The sequence below is a fragment of the Oryctolagus cuniculus genome, chromosome 7, assembly GCF_964237555.1.
Source record: "Oryctolagus cuniculus chromosome 7, mOryCun1.1, whole genome shotgun sequence".
Lineage (NCBI taxonomy): Eukaryota > Metazoa > Chordata > Mammalia > Lagomorpha > Leporidae > Oryctolagus > Oryctolagus cuniculus.
In genome coordinates, this window is record NC_091438.1 from 97,280,077 (window position 1) to 97,304,417 (window position 24,341).

Consider the following 24,341-nt stretch of genomic DNA (forward strand, 5'->3'; position numbering starts at 1 on the left):
ATGATTTAGGTTTTTCAAATGTTAAGGTTTGTTAAAGCTGGGGATCAAGTAAATGTGTTTATTTTGTATATTTCTCTGTGGGTTTAGTTAATAAAATTTCTATCAGCTCCTGAAATTTCAAGATGTTGCAACTCAAGCTTACACAAAAGAGGGCATAAGATATGGTATCATGCTAGGTCTATCCAGATGTTTTTGTTTGCATGTTTGATTCCCTGTTGAAGGCACTGAACCCCTAAGGGAAGTAGTGGGAAGTATTTCACTTTGTAGCTGAAAGAGTTCTTAGATGAAAGGTCCTGAAACATGAAATGAAATCAGTGGTAAGCTCATGATTTAAATTGTTGTTTGAGAAATTGTTTGATCTGCCCCCTCCAGGGAAAAAACCTAGTGATAGCCTAGATACACTGTGACAATACATTAATTTTTTTTCTTGGTATCTAGATCACCATGGCGACTGGACAGAAGTTGATGAGAGTTATTCGAGTTTTTGAATTTGGTGGACCAGAAGTGCTGAAACTCCGGTCGGATGTTGCAGTGCCATTTCCAAAAGAACATCAGGTGGAAATAATTACTTCATTCAGGCAATAATTACACTGAGTTTGAGTTTCGAGCACATCAAGTTTGTGTTCAAAAGAAGCAGATTCAGAATGATTTTTAAAGGCATGGAATTTAGACAAAGTTTGGACTATTTATATGAGGATAGTTTCAAAAGTTTAGGAAGATGAAGTTAAAAGATAAAGTGTATTTCAGTGCAAAAATTTTTTGAAATCCATGCATATGAGGGACCTTCAAACAGTTCATGGAAAAATGCATTTTATGAAAAAACTGAGTGGTTTATAAATTTTTTTTGCACCAAAGTAAACTTATCTTTTAGTTCCATTTTCCAGAATCCCTTTGAAGTACGCGTGTGTGTGTGTGAACTGTGACAAAGTTAACATAAACCTAATAATTAGTGAAGAGGGCCTTTGAAAAGAAATCACTGTTGTTTATAAGAAAACTTTTAAAGTTGAAAATCATCTCTGTATTGCATTCACTGGATCTTTCTGAATGGAGTCATAAGTAGCTTTGAGTAAGTTATTCTATTGCGAACCTTCATAATTTCCATTTTGTACACAGTAGGAAAATAGGTTTCTTCTGCATTCATGCTTTCTCACGTTATGACTTAAGAGAATTTAAATGTAGTTTGGTCATCTCCAGTGACTTTAACAATATACTTTTAGTTCAAACTTACTCTGTTTTTATTAATGTGCCCTATTTGGCTCCCAAGTCTAATTTCCTCAGTAAGCCTTATGAGAGTTTTTGCAGTTTGGCAATAACCAATTGTTAGAGATTTATTTCTTATAACTCCTTCCTTATGGACTATGCTGTAACAATATCAGACTTTATCCATTCTCCTCAAGAGACTATTCTTCTGTCAATTCCTTTTCACTACTATATCCTTTTTCTCTTATTCCTAAAGAACTTCTGCTCATCCTGAGGATCCTTGCTGCTTCCTCTGTGAGGCCATCCTTTATGCTTATGGCAGAGTAATCATTCTGTATAAATTAAGGCAAAATTAATTCCTATAATAGATGTAATTCCCAAATTTCAATGATTCAACAACACAAAATTATTTCTCATTCACTAAATTCCAAAACGTTGGTAGGTACCTCTTCTCCAATAGTGCTTTCAGGACCCTGGCTTCTTTTATCTTATGACTGCTGCCATCTCTCGTATCCATCAAACTTTCCATGAAAGGGTAAAAACAGCAAGGATTGCCTGGCGAGAGTTTCGTGGGCTTGGCCTGCAAGTGGCACTCATCACTTCTGACACATTCCATTGACCAGAATTCAGGTGCTTGGCTCCTACTAACCATGAAGGCATCCAGAAAATAATGCTCTTCCATGGACCCAGGAAGAAGAAGTCATAGGCTTAATTAACACACAGAGGCTGCTGCCACGTATTCCTCTAGGAGTTTCTGACACTGTTTTTGCAAAATGTTTTTAATTTAGTTCTTAAGCCATTCTGTTTTTTATTTTTATTTGTAGGTTTGCAAAGTTAGGTGAGATTGTTGAGACTAGTACTTGTTTATTCTATGGATTTTTTTTATTATACTCTGTATTTATAACTCCCGTTATAGCACAGGCATAGCATAATGCTGAATGAGTGGGTACATGTTCTTTGTGAACTAAAATACATTGTCATTACAGGTTCTAATCAAAGTCCACGCATGTGGTGTAAATCCAGTGGAGACATATATTCGCTCTGGCACTCACATTATAAAACCAGTCTTACCTTATACACCAGGCTCAGATGTGGCTGGGGTCATAGAAGCTGTCGGAGATAATGTGTCTGCTTTCAAGGTATGGCATTTTTAGTTATTTCTGTTTTGGCTTAATTTTTTTTTTTCTTAAAATATTTTAGCATGACTTTAAAATGTGTCTGTATTTAAGGCTTTTAAAGGTCCCATTATATCTTTTCTGCCACTTGGGGGACTCCTCTAGTCAAAAAATAAATACTTTTTCTCCAGAGGCTTTATTTGTTTTGCATTGTTGGGAGTAAATGTGGATAATTTCTGCATCTTTGCATCTCCAGAGAATAAACTGTGATCCTTTTGATTTAATAGAGATAATGTTAGAAAAGAAAACAAACAAGAAAATATATTCATACTATATCCTTACTCTTGATAATATACAGGCCAGTATGATTTTTAATTTCATTTATAAATTTAGCTTTACAGAATAAAGGGAAAGTTAATTATTTTAAAGAATAAGTAAAACGTGGAGAAAGGCAAGGTCACTATACAGTTTCAGAGCTCAGAGTCAGACCAAGGTCAATGAAAGTGTTATTATGATCAGTGCTTTTGTTATTTATGTGCCAAAAGACATAAAAACATAGATTGAATATTCATACTATACTCATGTTCTAGCATCTTTCCTCACAATTTCTTGACCTACTCAACTTTGGCAGCGCATTTACCAAAATTGGACTGAGACCAAGAAGATTAAGGTGCCCCTGTACAGGAAGACGGGCAAATTCATACAGCTTTCCCCTTCTTAGCCTGTGGCAATCTGCCTTCTGCCCCCATAGCTCCAGTGAAATGATTCTTGCTAATGTCACTAATGGCCTCTGTACTGCTGGAGTTAATGGGCCCTTTTATGTCATTATCTTTCTTGACTTCCCTGTGACATTTGACACTCTTAGCCACTTAACTTTTTCTTTAGAAAAAACTTTTTCTTCAGCTTTCGTGACATCATTTTTCTCCTGTTCTCCTTTCCACTTCTTCTCTGGGCAACTATTTATTAAGCCGCCTCTTCTCTGGGTGCTCCTTAAATCCTGGTGTTGCCTGGGGCTCCCAGACCCTAACTGGACCTGGGCTATCTGTGTTCTGTGCTTTTCCAGAATGGGCTCACTCACTCAGTTTCTATCATCACAGGTGGGATCTTTGAGAATTGTTTACCAAGCTCTGGACCTATGCTGTCCAAGATGGTAGCCACATGGAGGGTACTTGCTGCAGTGTGTTTTGCTCAGTTTGAGGTACCCACATCCCAAATCGGAATCCATGAGTTCAAGTGCCAGCTTTGCTGTCTATTCCAGATTCCTGCTGATGCACACTCTGGGAGAGAGCAGGTGATGACTCAAGTATTTTGGTTCCTGCAACCCACTTGGGAAATCTGGAAGGAGTTCTGAGCTCCTGGCTTCAGCCTGGCCCAGCCCTGGCTGTTGCCGGCATTTGGGGAGTGAACCCAATGGATGGAAGATCTTCCCTCTGTCTCTATGCCTTTAAAATAATTAATTTTTTAAAAAATACTGGCCACAATCTGTATTTAGCAATTTAAAATTCAAATGAAATAGAAACTTAAAATTCAGTTTGAGTTATGTTAGCAACATTACAAATGCCTCATAGCCCCATGCATATAGCAGCTACCCCATTGGACAGTTCAAGTAGAGAACATTGCTGTCATCATCGCTGTAGAAAGTCTGTTGAAGGACATTCAACTCACATGGTCACCTTCTAGGAACCTCACACTGAGCGTGTCTGACACTGTGTTAATGTTTCCTCACTGAACTTTTATCCCTATCCCATGTGGCTGTCTTGCTGACTTCTGGGATTTGAGTCTTGTCTCCTCGTTCTCCCTCCGTCATCTCCCCAGTATTAGAACTGGTCTCTCTCCTCTCCACACCCACTGCTTACAGTGTAGTTCGGGTTATGATACCTACGCAAATGTACCCTTGACCTGGATTTCTGTTGTGTAGACATTGAACTTATCACCCGCCATCCATTGCTCTCAAATATCCCCTTACTCCAGAAAGAATCACTTTCTACAGTGTAATTCTGATTGTCCCCTACCTCCATCTTGATTCTTGTGTTAGTTCCTTATAGGCTTTAGGATATTATTAAAGTTTCTAGCTGTTATAAAATAAGGCTGTTTCGTGCTCTTCTCCATCTTTCCATTCTTATCTCCACCCTTTCCCTCTCAGAAGTTTATGCTGTAGTAATGAGCTGTTTGTCCGTCCCGGCCCGTCCCAGGCTCTCTCGTCTTTGTACTCTTTTTCATATTGATCCTTTTGCTTAGCATAATTAAATTGGAACTTATATGCATGAATCAAGGGGTTTAATACTCCAATTTTTTTGAAGATTTATTTATTATTTGAAAGAGTTACAGAGAGAAGTAGTATTGTGGGGCGCACAGATTAAAAACACAGTGAGATTTTTGAGGTCACATTAGGAGTCTATTAGCCAGCTGGCGACTGCCCTCTCAGAGCAAGTCTGGAGAAGACAGCCCCGAGTTGCAGTGGCGGCGGGGGGAGGGGGGGGTCTTTTAAAGGCAGAAACTACATTTTGGTGGCCTTGACCATTATCAAAGCAAGCAAGCCGAAGTACAGAAGCCAGAAATATGCTGGTTATAGCCGGTGGAGCAGACTGATACCTGTAACTTGTTTCTCTCAAAGGAACAGTCTCTGCTCTGAAACAACCAAGCAAGATAACCTATAACCACTGGCTGTGTCCCGTGGAAAAACCTTAAACTTAAGGCAACCCTGTCACAATAGAGACAGAGAGAGAGAGGTCTTCCATCTTCTAGTACACTCCTCACATGACTGCCAGAGCTGTAGCTGAGCTGAGCCGATAGCTGAGACGATCTGGAGTCAGGAGCCTCTTCCGGATCTTCCATGTGGGTGCAGGGGACCAAGGACCCAGACCATCCTCTGTTGCTGTCCCAGGTACATCAGCAGGGAGCTGGATAGGAAGTGGAGCAGCTGGGACTCGAACTAGTATCCATATGGGATGCCAGTGCTTCAGGATGAAGCTTTAACGCACTGTGCCTGTCCCCTAATACTCCAGTTTAAATTTCTTCCCATTTTATCTCTCAAAAATATTATATATAACAGTCCATTGAGACTAAATGCTGGTAATTTCTCAGCTCATATTCCTTTTTTTTTTTTTAAAGTTTATTTATTTTATCTGAAAGGCAGAGTCACACAGATAAAGAAGGAAAGGCAGAGAGAGTCTCCATCCGCTGGTCCACTCCCCAAATAGCTGCACCGATCCGAGGCCAGGAGCTTCCTCCAGGTCCTCTACGTGGGTGCAGGGGCCCAAGGACTTGGGCCATCTTCCACCTCTTTTACAGGCCACAGCAGAGAGCTGGATCAGAAGTGGAGCAGCCAGGATAGGAACTGGCGCCCATATGAGATGCCAGCACTACAGGCGGCAGCTTTTTCCACTGAGCCACAGCATTGGCCCTGCATTCTTTTGCTAACCTTGTTTCTTTCACCCATTAGGACTCTTCCCAGTTCTGGTTCTCAAATTTTGTTTTGTCTTTCAATACCCAAGGCAAATATTTGCCTCTCAATGAAGCTATTCTTTCCTCAGTTTAGATGCTACTCCTTTCTTTTTCTTATACTTCTTGATGGTTCACCTTTTTGCCTTGCTTTATTATAATAGTTTCTGCCCTTTTTTTCTCTCTTCCTAGAGTATGGAATGCTTGAAATTAGGAACTGTTTCTTGCTATTAATATCCCACATGCAACGCAAAGTAATGTTTTCCATATAGTAATTCTTTTTTTTTTTTAAAGATTTATTTTATTTACTTGAAAGGCAGAGTTTACAGAGAAAGAGAGAGAGAGATCTTCCATCTGCTGCTTCACTCCCCAAATGGCCACAATAGCCCGGGCTGGGCCAGACTGAAGCCAGGAGCTTCTTGGGGTCTCCTACATGGGTGCAGGGGCCCAAGCATTTGGGCCATCCTCTGCTGCTTTCCCAGACACATCAGCAGGGAGCTGGATGGAAAGTGGAGCATCTGGGACTCGAACTGGCACCTATATGGGATGTGGGCATTGCAGGCTGAGGGTTAACCTGCTACAACACAGTGTAATTCTCAATAAATACTGGAGTTATATTTCAGCCAATTCAACCTGTTTTGTAAGCTACAAAAGACAGGATTAATCTTGATTGTATAGAGGGAGAACTATTAAGCATCAATACTTTTCTTTGACTCCTGGGTGCCTTTTGGGTTTTTTTCATCTCTATCCCACTGCATATTGCTGTAACTGTTTCAAATTTGTTTATTATAGTCTCTGCCATAATATATTACTATTCTGAGGAGTATTACAATTTTGATCAAGAAAGGAAGAGTTAGAGAAGGTGTTGGTAGAGGGCAGTCTGATCTCCCTTAACAGATTACATCGGACCTCTCCTGCCTGTGTACTGCAATATCTCACCCATAGTCATGCATCTGCTTGTCCATTGCATGGGCCCAGCAAACATTTATTGCGAGTTGATTGTGTTTCTGGTGCTGTGACAAGTGGAGAAACCTGCCCTGGCTTATCTTGCGCTCAATATGGTGATCTGAAAAAAAAAAAAATGAAAAGATAAGAAAAAGAAAAACTAAATATGGTTATCTGATTTCTTGTTTAGGGGGTCTGTGGATTGTTGCATCCACTCATCAGCTAAAATAGAGTATTACAAAAACCCCTGACAGTCACTCATGAATTTTATTGAAAATGAGAGGCAAATGAGAGACAAATGAGAGACAAGGCAACCGATCTGGACCTGCAACCGATCTGGACCGACATTCCTTACCAGAGTGCAGCCCCCAACAACAATTACACAGTTTTTTTTTTATAGTATTCTGTCCACTAGGGCTCACAGTTTCAAACTGGGCCCCTGGTATGCAGTGAATAATAAAAAGAAAACCAGAATATGGTTGTAAGATAACAGTGAAGGACACATTTCGTTCAACCTAGTTCCTGGGAATTTGGGCCCACATAGTTTCACAAGATACACCCTTAGCCGTTAGCAAGCAAAGCTAATATGTACAGAAGCAGAATCAAAATGGAGTGAGTGTGGCTAAAAGCTAATTGCGGATGGAAATGCAGGGAGGAGCATATCCATGGAAGGGATTTAGAACATGTGCTTGTGTGTAGAAGCAGCTGCATTTTGTTTGCTTCTTCTCCCTAGTATGTTGGACAAAAAATAATGCTTTGTATTAATTGCCACTTACTGCCTGCCTAATCTCAGGAAATTACTGCACTCTTTGTACCTGAATTTCCTAATCTGAGTAGTAGGATTAACCTAAAGTGGAGGTAATAAAGGTGCCCACCTGCTAAGCTTGTGAAGATGGAATTAAATAATGCTCATGAGACACTTAATGTAGTGCCTGTCAGTAAAGATAAATTATCATCATTGTGCCATTTGGGGTGTTCTCCTTCCTTATCTTTTATCTGCCATATTTCCTGTAATTTTTTCTTATAATTGATTCTCTCATTAATAAAACATTTAAAAATATTCAGTATTTTAAAGTTATTTTATGAGACTTAAGGTATAGAAATAATATATACAAATACTCATTTCTGGGGCAAGTGTTTGATGTAGCAAATAAGGTAATATTCTACATCAGAATGCCTAGGTTCAAGTCCCAGCTCTGCTCTCAATTCCACCTACCCCCTAATGCAGTTCCGAGGAGGCAACAGTGATGGCTCCAGTAGCTGAGTCCCTACCACCCACGTGTTAGACACAGATTGAGGTCCCAGCTCCAGGCTTCAGCCTGGCTATTGCAGCCATTTGGGGAGTGAACCAGCTAATGGTAGATCTTTCCCTTTCTCCCCTCCCCCCACCTTGCTCTGTGTGTGTTTCAGATAAAATGTAAATATTCTTTTCTTATTATTAATGATTTTATCCACTTTGACATAATTGTTAAGTCCAACTTACGTCTCCCTCCAGAAAGGTGACCGAGTTTTCACCACTGCCACCCTCTCTGGGGGCTATGCGGAGTATGCCCTGGCAGCTGATCACACTGTTTACACACTGCCTGAAAAACTGGACTTCAAACAAGGAGCTGCCATCGGGATCCCCTATTTTACTGCTTACCGAGCTCTGTTGCACAGGTACTGCCTGCCTTCCTGCCTTACGTCCATCTGTCCATCCTTGTTGGTTACCAGTTACCAGTAAGCGTTTATGAAGTGAAAACTGCCAATTTGAGGGATTGCGCTAATCACTGGGGATACAGAGAAGAACAAACATTGACTCCAGAATACTCAGTTTAGGGAGGGAGGTAGACATAAGGGTAATGATATTTATATATAATGTGGAAAGTGGAGGTGTGCATTAGAGATTCACGGGGTCACAAGGTTATGCTGGTGGTGATACCAGGGAGGGCTTTCTGACAAGGTGTAAGACTTAGATTATTTTAATGGCATGATTCTGTAATAGTCATCCATTAGAATCATCTGGGCTGCAATGACTTAAAAGTGCAGATTGGGCCCTATCCCCCACCTGCTGGTCAGTTTCCATGACAGGGACCTGAGAATCTGTATTTTAATCAAATATGATAAGTATTTGAAAAAAATCACTGGGAATTTGCTTAGGGAAATTTAGCTGGGAGAGGAGAGGATTTTGGGATTAGCATGGTCTGTAAGGGAAAACAGTATGAGATCTATGGAGAGCTGTAGTAATTAGGTTTTGTTGGATAGCAGTCTTCAAGCCAAAGTGACGATATGGTGAGGCCATAAAAATCTCTGAGTAGGGTTAGCTGTCATCCTCAGAGATAGAAGTTTCAGATGATAGAGCTCACACGTTGTGTACAGGATTGGGGGTAATGAAATGTGTTGTTCAGGAAAATGCCTTTGTGTATTTGTGTTTTGTGAAGGTAGCTTGTCTGCCTTGGGAAGGATGAATTTGAGGTCAGGAATAGGGAGACAGGCGAGTCCTTCAAGCATCTCCTCTGGATGAGGCCCATCCACATCCCAGAGGTGAATCTGCTTTAGCCAAAATCCGCCAATTTAAATGTAAATCTCATGCAAAACACCTTCATAGAAACATCCAGAGTAGTGTTTGAATAAATACCAGGGCATTTTGGCCCATTCAAGTTGCTACATAAAATTCACCAGTCCAGTGCCCCTGTAGGAGGATAGAAGCATCATGGTAGTGGGGATCCAGGAGTGAACCTGCCTGCTCCCCGCCCCACCCCCACCCCCACCCCGCTTCCTCAGGTTCCAAGTGTTTCATGAGTTGTTTATAAGATTTGTAGAAAAAAATTCACTGGGAAATATTTCACTTCCCACTGTATAACACTAGTAATCCTATCCATTTATGTTAATAGTATGCTTTTCTAAATGTCAGGTCTTTTGGTAACTCAGTTTATTGTTCACACCCTCAGTTTAATTCACTATTCTCAATCCCTTCATCTCCAAGCTAGAATGTTAGAGAAAATATCAGTGATTGCTCATTATTGCCGTTTGTCAGCTGTTGGCACACAGCCACGAGCCAGACTCTGGGTTGCCTACTGTGTTCTCAGACCCAGAGTGAACATAATGGCTCTGCAGTGTGGCCACCCCCATTGCTTTGGGAAGTAAGAGAGCCTCGCCAGAGTCAGTTCTGGGTCACACGGCAGCAGCTGGCTGTGTCATTAGCTCTGTCTTGGTGCATGTTGTTTTCAGTACATAATGGAAAAAATAGTAGTTGGAGCTAGAAGTAAGATTATGTCATTTCAGCCAACAGATCCAGGCATTTCACCAGGTGACATGGGGACTTTTGTGACGGAATTTATTGTACTTCCTCTTCTTTTAACACTGCTGATTCAGCATTACTTTCTGAAGTGACTTAGAGGCCGGTGCAACCTGACAGTTCAAAGGCATGGAGAAGTGAAAATATGTCTTTCCAATGGCAAAAGTAGTCAGACTGCCACATTTACTTGGGCATTATTCTGGACCACAGAATGAAGACTGAACCATGTTGAACCTGCTTCAAAGCACTTTGTGTGGGAACGAAAGACTCCAGACCCACGAAGCTCAGTATTCTTGGTTAGCGTCTCTGTGAGGACTACACCTCTCAGAAGTAGCACCATATTGTGATGCCTGGCAAATGAACTGAAGGTTTTCTCTCATCTGTGGCTCTGAAGAATCATTGTTTGATCCCTTGGAGCTTGGAGAATATTTTGAGCTCCATATCAGGTTGCATTTGCTCATTTAGTGTTACTGGACTAAGGATTAAAACATCCATAAATATGATGGATAAAGAAAATAGGGCCCAGTGCTGTGCATAGTTGGCTAAGCCTCTGTCTGTGGCGCCAGCATCGCTTATGGCACTGGTTGGAGTCCCAGCTGCTCCACTTCTGATCCAGCTCTGCATTATGGCCTGAGAAAGTGGTGGAAGATGGCCCAAGTCTTTGAGCCCTTGCACCACCATGGGAGACCCGGAAGAAGCTCCTAGCTCCTAGCTTTGGAGCAGGCTAGCTCCAGCCATTTTGGGGAGTGAACCAGCAGATAGAAGCCCTTTCTCTCTTTCCATATCTCTGTCTGTTAACTCTGCCTCTGAAATAAATTTTGAAAAAAGGAAGGAAAAAGAAAGAAAACAAAATACCTGAGCCTAATTAGCTTCAAAATGAATAAATAAGGAGATGGAACCTTTGCTTTCTTTTTCAGTGCCCGAGTGAAGGCTGGAGAAAGTGTCCTGGTTCATGGGGCTAGTGGAGGAGTAAGTATCTTTTTTTTTTTTCTTGCTTGCTTATTTTTAAATGAGCTTGTATTTCTGAGTTTCACCTTATAATTCTTTAAGTCATCTTTAAAAGGCAAATTTATAAAAAGAGTCAAGGGTGCTTTTTTTTCCCCCTTTGTGTAGTGAATCTTTTTAAGAACATTCTTCAGAAGGTGATTCTTTGTCATTATTTAGCATTTCTTGGTTAATAAATGCAACAGACCATCCCATCAAAAGATATATGTATTGGTTTGTCTACCTCAGTTGGCTGTGGACCAAGATAATCTGCCTTGTTTTTGCCTTCAAGTGGTACATGTTACAAGAATATTTATTTAGAATTTTAAACAGTTCTAAAGGTTAATAGTAATTCCGTATTCCCTTAGATAAGGAAACTAAAGCTCATTAAAGCTTTACCTGTGTTGCTGTCGACAGCAGCACACTGCAAAGCTACACTGTGAATTCGTAGTCCTTTCTATCTCCCTTCGCCTGTTTGCCTGCTGCGCTTTGATGACATTCATGGAGTGCACAGTATACAGCTGTGTCCTTAACGCCACAACCCATGGCTTAAAATGCTAATGTCAGGGAGTGAGGGGAGGGCTCAGGCTTATAAAATGAGCCCTTTGCCGAAATCACCCAACGGCAGGCCTGTCAGAAACCTCTTCAAGAAACTGGCTGCCAATCTGCCTCTGAGGAGCTTAGAGGGAAAGTTACAGCTCTGAGGTTGGAATTTAACAAGAAATCCACATGACCTCTATGCTGCATATAGAGGCTTTAGAAATTTTGGAGACGAGATTTCACATTTTTAAAATAAAGGGCCTGGGGCTGGATGGGTCACCTGGAGGAAACTGGTTAACCCTTTTAGAGCACTGTGTATTCTGACGAGTAGATTGAAAGAAATGGACTATTAAATGGTACATTGTCCTTTGAATAGTGAGTATTACCCTGAAAATGTGAATTTACCTCTGAAAGTGGCCAGGCAATACAGCCAATTCAGTCCAGCATCTCTCTCTCTGTTCCTTTGGATAGATGAATCACAAGATTTCACACCTGACTTCCTTTGGATCTCAAATAGATCAATTTTGAAGGGTTTCACACATCAGACTATTTGCTAAAAAAGATCAAGATTTGTTTTCTTGAGACTTGAGAACATATGACAAATACACTTTGTCCAAAACACCCATTGTTTAGCCTCACCAAAGAAAGTGTTTTTGGTTGAAACTTCATGTTAAATAACTGAAGATCTGTCAAATACATGCATTTATTTAAATTGCTCTGGCTTTCAGCTGACTAGCCTTGTTTTCTGTATAAAAGAGAAAGATTTCAGTAGGAAGGAAACAGTTGAAAGAAAATCCTTTTTTATTCCCCGTTACCTTCTTGTAAAAAGCCCAGTCACTTCAACATCATCTTTTTTTTTTTTTTTTATAAAGGTAAAATCCACACTGTTCTCTGAGCTGGCTGCATTTGTTAAATCCGTGGTTGGCAGGGATAGGCTGGCGACCTGGTGTGTGGAGTGCTTCTGATCCTCCCTAGCCTATCAGAGGAAAACAGAGTGTTGGGTTTTGCCTTGCTTTCTGTTTGTGCTTTCTGTCCTCATTTAATTCAAATTCCTTTGGGATTATGTTGTATGTTTAAAGTGATGTGGAATTTACGAACAGAGCTATTATCTAGATATGTTGGTAGGGAGTGCCCTATTTTTGGTGTTAGCAAAATAAGTAGGAAAAAAATAGTTACCACATAATGTTACAAAATCTATTGAAAGAAGATTGCTGTTTTACATGTTGACAAGAGTAGAATAAATATTGCCTTTGAAAGAGCCATGGAGTGCCCCTTTGAGGCAATTAGAGCATAAGGGGATATGTTTATATTAAATCTTTAGTTTGAAATGTGCTTTTTATTAAATGTCTATTACTCTTTCTTAATTGGAGATTTAGGTAGCAAAAGTCAGGTGTGCTGACCCCATGGTGCACTGTGTTTCATCAAATTATGTCTCTCTCCTTTGTCAGACAGTGAGTTAGTTCTGTATTTACTTGTTTTGTTAAACAAATCCCTGCCTAACCCTATTGAGTTCAGGCTCATCACTCTGTGCCAACAATCTATAAGGTCCATTTTGAGCCTAGGAGTCTGTAACTCTGTTACAACCTTAATTAATCCCTATCATCATCTTACATTTTAATCTTTTCTGTCCTGCCCAAACCAATCCTTCCTCTAAATCAGTGGTTGTTAGTAGGGGGTGATGTTGCATCATACACCCTCTCCCCAAAGAGCATTTGGAAATGTCTGTAGAGACATTTTTACTTGTCACAGTTAGGGAAAGGGGTTCTGTCATCTGGTGGGTAGAAGCCAGCAACGCTGTCAAACATCCTTCAGTGTGCAGGCAGGTCCTCAACAGCAAAGAATTATCTGGCCCAAAGTGTCAGCAGTGCCCGGTTTGAGAAACTCAGCTCTAAACCTGTGTGGCAGTCATCTGTACCATTTGTTTAGCATGGAATCAGACTTGTATTTCCTAGGATGTTATTATTTGAATAATTGATTTTTTATGTCTGTTCCCAAATGGTGTTCATTTCTCTTTTGTACCAAGCACATTTATCTGGCTTTTTTAGTGATTTCTTCCAATCCCATGGCTTTAAATGCCATCTGTAAGATAAGGAGTCGCAAATTCATATCTTGTACTCCGAACTTCATTGACTCCGTGCCCATGTGTGACTGATTACTGAACATTGTCACTTTGGAAAGCACTATGGAGCTCAGCGGATTCACCATGTATTCTTAAGGCTTTCACACCTTTAGAAACCATCCAGTGAATCTACCCTGTTAACCTGACCAGAGATGTAAGGAGACAACTTGATTTTTCCTCTTTTCTTCACCTGCCACATTCAGCCCATGAAGAAGTCTCATCAGCTGACCTCAAAATCATATCTGAATCTCTTTTTAATCTTCCTAGGGCCACCACCTTACTCCAAGCCAGCTTTGTCTCCACCTAGACCGTTACACTTGCTACAAATTCGTTTTCCTGCTCACATTGGCCTCCTCCCCCAACTTACTTGTATCTCACCTGTAGTTAGTGTGACTTTTACCCCTGTCTAAGCCCTCCAGTAGTCCTCCAATGGTTGTGCATAGCTGTTAATATAATTCAAAGCCTTTATCTTTACCTTGGAGTCCTTACATGACTTGGCCTGTCTACTTCTCCGGCCTCATCTTCTCCTTGCATGTACTCTGTCCCTGAGCCACACTGACCCTCTTTCTGCCTTTCTGACACCCAAAGTACATTCCCCCTTCATCAGCTTAGCCATGGCCATTCCCTCTGCCTAAAGCAACCTCGTGTGGCTGCCCAGACACTCCCGTGACTTACTGTTCACTTCCTTCAGGCCCCATTTCTTCAGAGCATCCGGTTCTGATGACCTCAATAGCCCCTTTCTTTGTATTTTTGTAACCCAAGAGCTGTTTTTATTTTTTTCTTAGCACTTAGTATTTTCTGAGTTTATTTTATTCATTTATTTATTCATATGTTGATTATCTTTTCCCTCCTTACTATGTAAATTTCATCCATTAAGTACCGCATCTAACATATAGTAAATAGTAAGTATGCAGCAAATGGATGAATTAATTAATTTGCCCACATCCCCCCATCTCTGATGGAGGCCTTACATTTGTTATTGAATATCTTATTTCAGTATTTGTTATTTAGTATTTTCCTATGGTAGAGGGCTTATATATGTACTTCTATTTTAATTAAAGCTTAAAGTTAGTATTTTTTTTAAACTTTTTATCTTCTGCCTAAAGCAGGTAAGTATGCAAATGTTTCGATGTATTGGTTTAAAGTCTTAATTTCTACAGTCTGATTTGCTCTGGCTCCTATTTCTGCCTCTGTGTGTGAATAGTACAAGTTACTGGTACTGTGAAGCTTCAGCCTTCAGAGTAGAGACAATAACAGTACCTACTTCATAGCGTCATTGTGAGGATGAAATAAAAGCAGTGTGTAGGAACTGTTTAGAATGGTACCTGGAACGTTATATGGGCTTAATAAATGTTAACCATTTTTCATATTTCTTCATTTACAACCTTCTGGATAAGATAAGCCTTAGAAGAGTCTCTATGTTCATTACATATATGTGTACATATGTTTATTACATATATTTAATAAGTGTTTTCAGGAATTAAGAGAGTGTGTAACTATTGGATTATATTTTCATTTTCAGGTTGGATTAGCAGCATGCCAGATTGCTAGAGCTCATGGCTTAAAGGTTTTGGGCACAGCCAGTACTGAGGAGGGACAGAAGATTGTTTTGCAGAATGGAGCCCATGAAGTGTTTAATCACAAAGAAGTGAATTACATTGATAAAATTAAGGTAAAATTTTTATAATTTTACTGAAGTCAAGCTTGTTATTTGGAGACTTACATGATTTGTTATAAATTCTTTTACCAATCACTCTTTTGAGATTGTTTTTTTTCATCTATATGTGTTTTCACACTAGTGAGCTTCTTAAAGCTTTAATTACTTTACAAAACAGAGTTGTTTAATTTTTAAAATTCCACTACCATTTTTGTCTTATGCGTATTACATAAAATATTGCCTTTATAGAATCTTACAGCAATAAAATTCAGTACCCTGTATTACAAATCACATTTTAGGTAAAGTTGTAGCTTTGTGTTTACAACTGTGAGGTGTTAATATAATTTCTAATGATGTGAATTTTCTATGCTTGGTGTGTTATCCATGGACGACAAGCTGGATAAGATTTATTTGTTAACTGGATGCTGTGGAAGAGTAAACACTATTGTGTCCAAAGTGGTAGGGTAGAGTTTAGTTAGTTGTTGCCTATTACAGAATTCAAGCAGAGTGTGAAATTCCCTATTTGTTCTGTAGCAGGGATTTACCCAATACTGATTGCTTTGCCAAACCTCAAACCACTTCCTCCTATTAGCATTAGAATTTCCCAGGTATTGGGGCCAGCATGGTGGCATAGCAGGTAAAGCCATGGCCTGCAGTGCCTGCATCCCATATGGGTGCCCATTCAAGTCCTGGCTGCTCCACTTCCAGTCCAGTTCTCTGCTATGGCCTGGGAAAGCAGTAGAAGATGGCCCAAGTCCTTGGGCCCTGCACCCACATGGGAGACCCAGTGGAGGCTCCTGACTCCTCGCTTCGGATTGGCATGGCTCTGGCTGTTGAGGCCAACTGAGGAGTGAACCAGCAGGAAGAAGGCCTCTCTCTCTCTGTCTCTCCTACTCTCTCTGTGTAACTCTGATTTTCAAGTAAATAAATAAATCATAAAAAAAAAAAAAAAAGAATTTCCCAGATATTGAATTCTTGGTAAACTAGCTCATTATAAACTGAGGGAAAATATGAGTCAGCATATATGACCACTGAGTGATCATGCCAAAAAACAGAGCAAAGGCACTCCTTTGTCATATGTCCGGGAAACCTGGGATTCAGTACTTACCTCTGATACCATTACCCAAGAATGTTTACAGCCGGCACCGTGGCTCAATAGGTTAATCCTCTTGTGGCGCCAGCACACCGGGTTCTAGTGCCAGTCAGGGTGCCGGGTTCTGTCCCGGTTGCCTCTCTACTAGTTCAGCTCTCTGCTGTGGCCCCAGAGTGCAGTGGAGGATGGCCCAAGTGCTTGGGCCCTGCATCCTCATGGAGACCAGGAGGAGGCACCTGGCTCCTGGTTTCGGATCAGTGCGGTGCGCCAGCCACAGCGCACTGGCCACAGCATCCATTGGAGGATGAACCAACGGCAAAGGAAGACCTTTCTCTCTGTCTCTCACTGTCCACTCTGCCTGTCAAAAATAAAAAAAAAGAGTGTTTACAAAGATTAAAAAAATACCAAGTATTTTAAGAATATAGTTTTTGTTTGGCAATAATGCTCTTGTGGCTTCCATCTCTTCCACTGATTTCTTATGCTTAAGTATCTCTAATTCGCAAAAACTATCTCAGCCTTTTCTCTCAACCCTTTTCTCTCTCCTTTGTACCATCACCGGACTTCTTGAAAACATCATAAATACTTACTGCTTTTACTTCCTTAACTCTCATCACCTCCCATTGCAGTTTTTGTGCATCCCAACCACGTAAACTGCTTCACAGAGGTCACTGATAAGCCCCCTAACTGTCAGTCTATGGTCACGACTCTATCATCCTCTTATTTGATGTTTCAGGAGCATAGGACTGTGACCATATTGCCTCGAAACTCTTTCTCTTCTTTCCTCACTCTCTACCAGTCTTCTTCCTCTTCATAATACTATTTAACCATTAGTGCTTCCTAGAGTTTTTTGCCTCTGGTTCCTCATCTTCCCTGGCGCTAGACTTTCACCACAATCACCGTCATATTCCCATGGCTTTACTTATTACTGTGTGCTATTAGTTTCCAAAACAGACTCTGGCCAGAGTTCCATTCCTTCATGCCATCAGTCTGATAGACTTTCCTATTCATCAGGTCACTCTAGGGAGGAGCCTTAATTTCATTTTTTAAAAAGATTTATTGATTTGAAAGGTAGAGAGGCAAAGCAAGAGAGAGAGAGAAAAAAAAAGTGACAGAGAGAGAGAGAGATCGATCTATTTTCCATTCACTGGTTCACTCCACAAATGGCCACAACAGTCAGCTCTCAGGCCAAAACCAGGAGCCAAAAAGAACATCTGGTCTCCCATGTGGGTAGCAGTTGAATCATCCTCCACTGCCTTCCCAGGCACATTAGCAAGGAGCTAGATTGGACATGGTATAGCTGGGACTTGAATTGGCACTCAGAGTGCTTAACCCATTGCACCATAACACTGGCTGCCTCATTTCATTTTTTATTCTAATCATTTAATAATTATCCCATCAAGCTGGTTACGTCATTCTATCAGTTTTATTTCTTTCTTTTTTTTCTTTTTTTCTTTTTTTTTTTTTTTTTTTTTGACAGGCAGAGTTAGACAGTGAGAGAGAGAGAGAGACAGAGAGAAAGGTCTTCCTTTTCCATTGTTTCACCCCCCAATGGCTGCTGTGGCTGGCGCATTGCCGCCAGCACGCTGCACCAATCCGAAGCCAGGAGCCAGGTGCTTCTCCTGGTCTCCCATGTGGTGCAGGGTCCCAGGACTTGGGCCATCCTCCATTGCACTCCTGGGCCCAGCAGAGAGCTGGACTGGGCCATTGGAGGGTGAACCAACGGCAAAAGGAAGACCTTTCTCTCTGTCTCTCTCTCTCACTATCCACTCTGCCTGTCAAAAAAAAAAAAAAAAAAAGAGAGAGAGAGAGCTGGACTGGAAGAGGAGCAACTGGAACAGAATCTGGCACCCCAACCGGGACTAGAACCCAGGGTGCCAGTGCCGCAGGCGGAGGATTAGCCTAGTGAGCCACGGCACCGGCCTATCAGTTTCATTTCTGACATGTTATTCAATAGCTTTTTCTTTATTATTCTCACCACTGTGACTAAGTGTAAACCTTAGGTTCTCTAGCTTTATTATCCCAAATTGAGCTAGTATCACTCACTTTTTATCTTTCCTGTAGACAAATTTCAAAGTTGTGTTTTCCCTTTTTCAAAAAAAAAACTCCAGAAATTACTAAAATGGAAATTAAGTGAGGAGAGGATTTTTTTTTGTCTCTCATTCCCTACTTTATTGTTAAAATACGTAGAAGTACATATAGCTTTCTTAAAGAGCCAGGTTTAGATGTTGGGAAATAACATCTGAGATCCCTAAAGAGAAGAACCAGTGTGTCAAGAAGATTATAAACCATGTAGAATAAAACTGAATACACACACACAAAAAATTCTACAACACCAAACAGTCAATACTTTTTCTTTTCTTTTTAATAAAAATGGGAGCCTTCTGGGGATTTTGGATTTTTGATTTGTTGTTTATTTCTCTGTGAAAGTTCATTTTGAAGATAGAAAATTTTCACCTAAGGAAAGAATATTCAAATTGAGTCTAGCACCTGAAAACCCCTGGCAAACTTTATTTCATTATGGCAGTTTATTTTATACAGATTTTTATCATTGTGGACTTTGTAGCTGGTACCTCAGAATTTACATCACATTATGTTAGATCATTTTAAAATTTGCATTGTTAGTCTTAAAAGTAGCATTTTGTATGTCATTTGAAATACGTTTCTGTAAAATATGATACTGTCATAGCTGTTTGACAGTTTTCATATGTTGCCTTACTCTGTACTCTTTTTTTATCATGTAGAAATCTGTTGGTGAGAAAGGAGTCAATGTGATTATTGAAATGTTAGCTAATGTGAATCTTAGTAATGACTTGAAACTTCTGTCGCGTGGAGGACGAGTAATAGTAAGTTTTTTCTTTTTGCCACTTTAAAGTTTTGCCACAGTTTATTGCTGTTTCTCAGTGTTCTTTAACTACAGACCTGCTATTTTTCCTAAGATTGTTGGAAGCAGAGGTCCTATTGAAATAACCCCACGGGACATCATGCCAAAGGAGTCTAGTATAATTGGAGTCAGTCTGTATTCCTCGACTAAGGTAAGAGAAGAAGTGATTTTAATTTTGGTAATGTAAACATTGAAACATTTTGCCTAGTCAGGCAGACCAGAAATTGAAGTAGATGTTGTAGGGGCCAGTGTTGTGGCACAATGAGCTAGTAAGCAGTGCCTCCACCACCAGTGTCCCATATTAGAGTGCCGGCTTGGGTCCTGGCTACTCCACTTCTGATCTGCTTCCTGTTGCTGAACCTGGGAAAGCATGGAAGATGGCCCGAGTGCTTAGCCCTTGCTGCCCATGCTGGAGATCCAGATGGAGGAGCTCCAGGCTCCAGCTTCAGCCTGGAGCAGTCCTGGCCATGGAGGCCATTTGGGGAGTGAACCAGCAGATGGAAGATTTTCTCTCTTTCTCTCTCTCTCTCTTATCCCTCCCCCCCCCCCCGCCGTTACTGTGCCTTCTAAATATTCCAAATAAATAAATAAATAAATATTTTAAAAAGGTCCATGTTATAGCTAGTACTTGACAACAGGAGTGGGTGAATGATAGAGCAACAATACAATTTACTATCCATTTCCAAGTCAGAACACTTTTATAAAAGAAGAAATATTCTATTAGTTATACTTTTTTTTTTTTTTTTTGTCAGGTAGAATTATAGACAGTGAGAGAGAGAGAGAGACAGAGAGAAAGGTCTTCCTTCCGTTGGTTTACCCCCTAAATGGCTGCTACGGCAGGAGCTGCGCCAATCCGAAGCCAAGAGCCAGGTGCTTCTCCTGGTCTCCCATGGGGTGCAGGGCCCAAGCACTTGGGCCATCCTCCACTGCCTTCCTGGGCCACAGCAGAGAGCTGGACTGGAAGAGGGGCAGCCAGGATTAGAACCTGGTGCCCATATGGGATGCCAGTGCTGCAGGCAGAGGATTAACCAAGTGAGCCACGGCGCCGCCAGCTCCCTATTAGTTATACTTTAAACATAATTACATCTAAACTAACACTGTCCAGGCAAATGGGACTCATGGCTACCCTACTGAGTACAGCATTTCCTGCAGTTCTAGACAAGTAGGAAAAAGCTACATGTTTCTAAGAGAAACTTTGTGGTTTAACTCTTAGATTCTGAAGTTTTTAATAGTTCTGAAAATTAAGTCATAATTTTTTCCTACCTTAGGAGGAATTTCAGCAGTTTGCAGCAGCTCTGCAAGCCGGAATAGAAATTGGATGGTTGAAACCTGTAATAGGTTCTCAGTATCCACTGGACAAAGCAGCACAGGCTCACGAAAATATCATTCATAATACTGGGACTACTGGAAAAATGATTCTCCTCTTGTGATGATTTATTCTTCCATGAATTTCCTATGTAGTTAGCAGCTTTCTTTCCCCTACTTTTATTCACACTATCTTTTCTTTCGTTAACACTCATTTTATTCAGTGCATTTCTTATATGAGAAAGTGAATTTCTTGAACATGGTATTTCTTTATTGAGCAGAGGCAGTGCAATAAAATTACTTTATAATTCACAATATTTTGTAATGCCATCTATCCTGAATTGAGGAATCATCATTGTAGGAGATAGCATGTTAGTAGTCATTTGGCATTGGAGTGTTCTCTAGAAATTTTTAACTGATCCTTGATTAATTCCAAATTTTTGACTAAAACATGCTAATTCAAGGTAAGACTGCTTGATTTTCCAGAATAACTAGATGTGATTTCAGGCCTCCTTATCTTTATAAAGGTTCTTTAGTTGCTGATTAGCCCATAATCTGCTCTGATGATTTTCTGGACTGAAAAAAAAAATCTTTTTTTCAAAATATTCTTACCTGGATCTCTAAGTCTCATCCAAGGACAGGGATATACAATGTCTGGACAAGTTGATTGGTTTTTCAACTGCTACCCCAAATATTGGAATATTCACTGTATTATTGGTTGGTTGCCAATGACTCACCTGTTCCTAAAGGATAGCATACTCATGCAGTACTAGGTATACAGTCCCCAACTAGACTCTTATTGTTTGATTACATTTTCAGAGTAGATTTAGAGTTATCTTTGTATGATGGGAATCATATGTTTTTATTTAATTAATAAGTTTACAACTTTGACACATTAAGAATGTGGCTGGTCCTGGTGCACAGTATGAACCCAGATTTACCTCTCTCTCTCTCATAGATAAAGCTCTCACTCTTCCATGATTTCTCTCACTAAATAAAAGCCTAAATGTTAAAAAAAAAAAAAAAAGAATGACCTTTTGTGTTTATAACATGGTAATTCCCAATAAATTCAATAGAAAATTAAAACTTGTGTTCACCTGTGTATAGAACTTATATCTCTTCTGCATAGTTCCTTATCATTACTTCCTAATATTTTTCTATGCTAAGAAACTAAACCAAATAAATGAATGATCTCTTAGAAATTTTGCCATCAATATTATATCCAACAATTTAAGGTTTGGTTGTTATTTTTTTTGTTTTCCTTTATATAAACCCATCCTCCTGTTTCATTAAATTCTAGGGTTGATTGACCTGACCTGCCTCATTGTGTTGAAAGACAAGTTCTGCTTTTAACGTGGAATGCTGCTTCAGTAGTGAGCAGAAAGCACTGTTAATTTCTATCATAGAAATTAGTCTTTTTGCTATTATCATTTTCCAAGTTGATTTGCTGTTTTTTAACATGTTAACTATCCCATAAAATGACATTTTTGGAAAGTATTTAGAAAAAAAGTGTTGAGGTAGGCCTTGTGGTGTGGTGGTTAAAGCAGCCGCTTAGGATGCCTGCGTCCCCTATTAGAGTACCTGGGATCAAGTCCTACTTCTGCCACCATTCTGGCCTCCCACTAATGCCTCTGGGAGGCAAGAGATTGTGGTCCGAGTTCTTCAGTTCCTGCCACCCACCTGGGAGCCTCAGATGGAGTTCCTAGCTCCTGGATTCAGCTGGCCACAGTCCCAACTGTTGCAGGCATTTGAGGAGTGAACCCAGTGAATGGAAGATCTGTGTGTGTGTGTGTGTGTGTGTGTGTCACTTTGCCTTTCAAATAAGTAATAAATAAATAAATAACATTTAAAAGTTGTATCCTCGTTCTATGGCTAGCATTTTAAGTGCATCTTAAATTGGAGGATCACTTCCCATCAAAAAAAGATAAAGGAATAATTATTCTGTAAGTCAGTAACATCTGTTTGCATCTTTGCCTTCTATGGAGTTTTAGCACTCTGTAATCCATTGTTGCAATTCAGTTTTCAAAGGTAAAACTATGCAAGAGTTATGCATGAACTACCATATTTGTAATTATGTAACACTGGGCATTTTTCATGCAGAGATATCCTTGTAATTCTAATTCTAATTTTTGTCCCAACTTTCAGCCACCCACATTTACTACTTGATAGATGGCAGTAGCCGTAGGGCTACTACACAGTCACTTGTGTCTGCCTGTGACCTAAAATGAAAAATAACCTGTAAATAAACAAGCATTATTTCATGTTTTAGCCTTCTGAGTTTTTCTCCTATGTGCTTTCACCTGTGTGGCCTAGAATTGCTCCATATGGGCTCTGGGTAGAATATGGCTTTTCCCCACAAAAACCCATGTTGAGGTTAATTCCTAGTGAAGCAATATTGGGAGGTAAGCTTTCTCAGAAGGATTCATGTCTTTCTCATGGAACTGGATTTGTTCTCATAGGAATGCACTCGTGAGACTGGGTGTTTGGAAGCAGGTCAACTCCTGCCCCCTCTATTTCCATGTACTCCTTTGTGCCTGTACTTCTCTGCCATGCATGGAGAGCATGCAACACTCACCAGAAGCCGAGGGGATGCTGATTCCATGCTCCTGAACTTCCAGAACTGTGAACCCAAATAACCAACCTCAAGTATTCTTTATAGCAACAGAAAATGGGCTAAGACAACGTGTTAGAGATCAAGTTGATCGCCCACCCTCAACCCAAAAGGGTTAAACCACCAGAGGTCACATTTTTTCAGAAAAGTAAATATCGTTTTAACTGAGGCTTTTTTTTTTAAGTAAGTTATTGATTAAAGCCACAAACTTGCTGTGCCTCTGGCCTCTGCAGGAGTTGAGCTGCCTGCTGTCCAGCTTCATTTTGCCTGGAATTCTTAGTTCCTGACCCTATGGATCATCCTTGCCTGGGTTGTCACTTATCTCCTGACTTGACAGTCTTTTATGAAGAGGATGTTCTATTCATCCATTACTTCAAGAAATGTGTGTTGAGTACTGAAAGTCTGAGAAGACACCCTGCTGGAATTTGAGGATACAAAGAGATGTAAGACATAGTCCACATCATCGAGTTTATAGTAGACAGAGGCAAGAGTCAAGTAACCATTTTAGAGGATGAGGGAGTAGATCGACAGAGGTCTCCAGGCAAACAGAGCGTGCTGAAGACATTTATTTGAAGATCTCTGCTCATGCAGTTGTGGGCTACCGTGGGTAGAGATCTGTAGGGTAGCCTGGAAACAGGTAGCCTGTGTTTCCATTGCAGACTTATTCTTTCTCTGGGGAACTTGTTTTGTGAGACTTTTAATTCACTAGATGAAGCTGGTTGGTATTTTTAAAAAATATTTTATTTGAAAGGCACAGTGACAGGAAAAGAAAGACAGATTTTTGATCTGCAGATTCACTCCTCAAATGGCCACAAAGGCTGAGGCTAGGCTAGGCCAAAGTCAGGAGCCTGGAACTCCATTCAGGTCTCCCATGTGGGTGGCTAGGACCCAAGCATTTAGCCCATAGCCTGCTGCCCTCCCAGTCAGATTAGCAAGGAGCTGGATCTGAAGCACAGTAGTTGGGCCCAAATAGATACTCTTAATACAGGTGCCAGTGTCAGGTGGTGGCCTAGCCCATTGCGCCACAGTGCCAGCCCAAGGCCTTCGTTTTGAAGGGAACTATTTAAAGTCAACTGATAATGTGTAAACAAATAAAACATGGTTTTATACTGCCACATAAAATTCAGGGAGTGACATGGGGACATGGGAGGTGCAGTCAGCGTGGCCTGAGAT

At 40.5% G+C, this 24,341-nt stretch overlaps 1 protein-coding gene across 2 annotated transcripts in view; it reads left to right on the forward strand.

Annotated features, from left to right (window-relative positions):
- CRYZ (crystallin zeta) overlaps window positions 1-21,643 on the forward strand; it is a 26,586-nt gene extending 4,943 nt beyond the window's left edge. For both annotated transcript variants that reach the window (XM_002715917.5, XM_070076969.1), the window contains exons 2-9: window positions 439-555; window positions 2,187-2,339; window positions 8,197-8,360; window positions 10,896-10,947; window positions 15,144-15,293; window positions 19,113-19,214; window positions 19,308-19,403; window positions 20,521-21,643. In XM_002715917.5, coding sequence (XP_002715963.1) covers window positions 445-555; window positions 2,187-2,339; window positions 8,197-8,360; window positions 10,896-10,947; window positions 15,144-15,293; window positions 19,113-19,214; window positions 19,308-19,403; window positions 20,521-20,682 — 990 coding nt within the window. In that variant the 5' untranslated portion in view covers window positions 439-444 and the 3' untranslated portion in view covers window positions 20,683-21,643. The remainder of the gene's footprint in view (window positions 1-438; window positions 556-2,186; window positions 2,340-8,196; window positions 8,361-10,895; window positions 10,948-15,143; window positions 15,294-19,112; window positions 19,215-19,307; window positions 19,404-20,520) is intronic.
- Window positions 21,644-24,341: the final 2,698 nt, after the last annotated feature.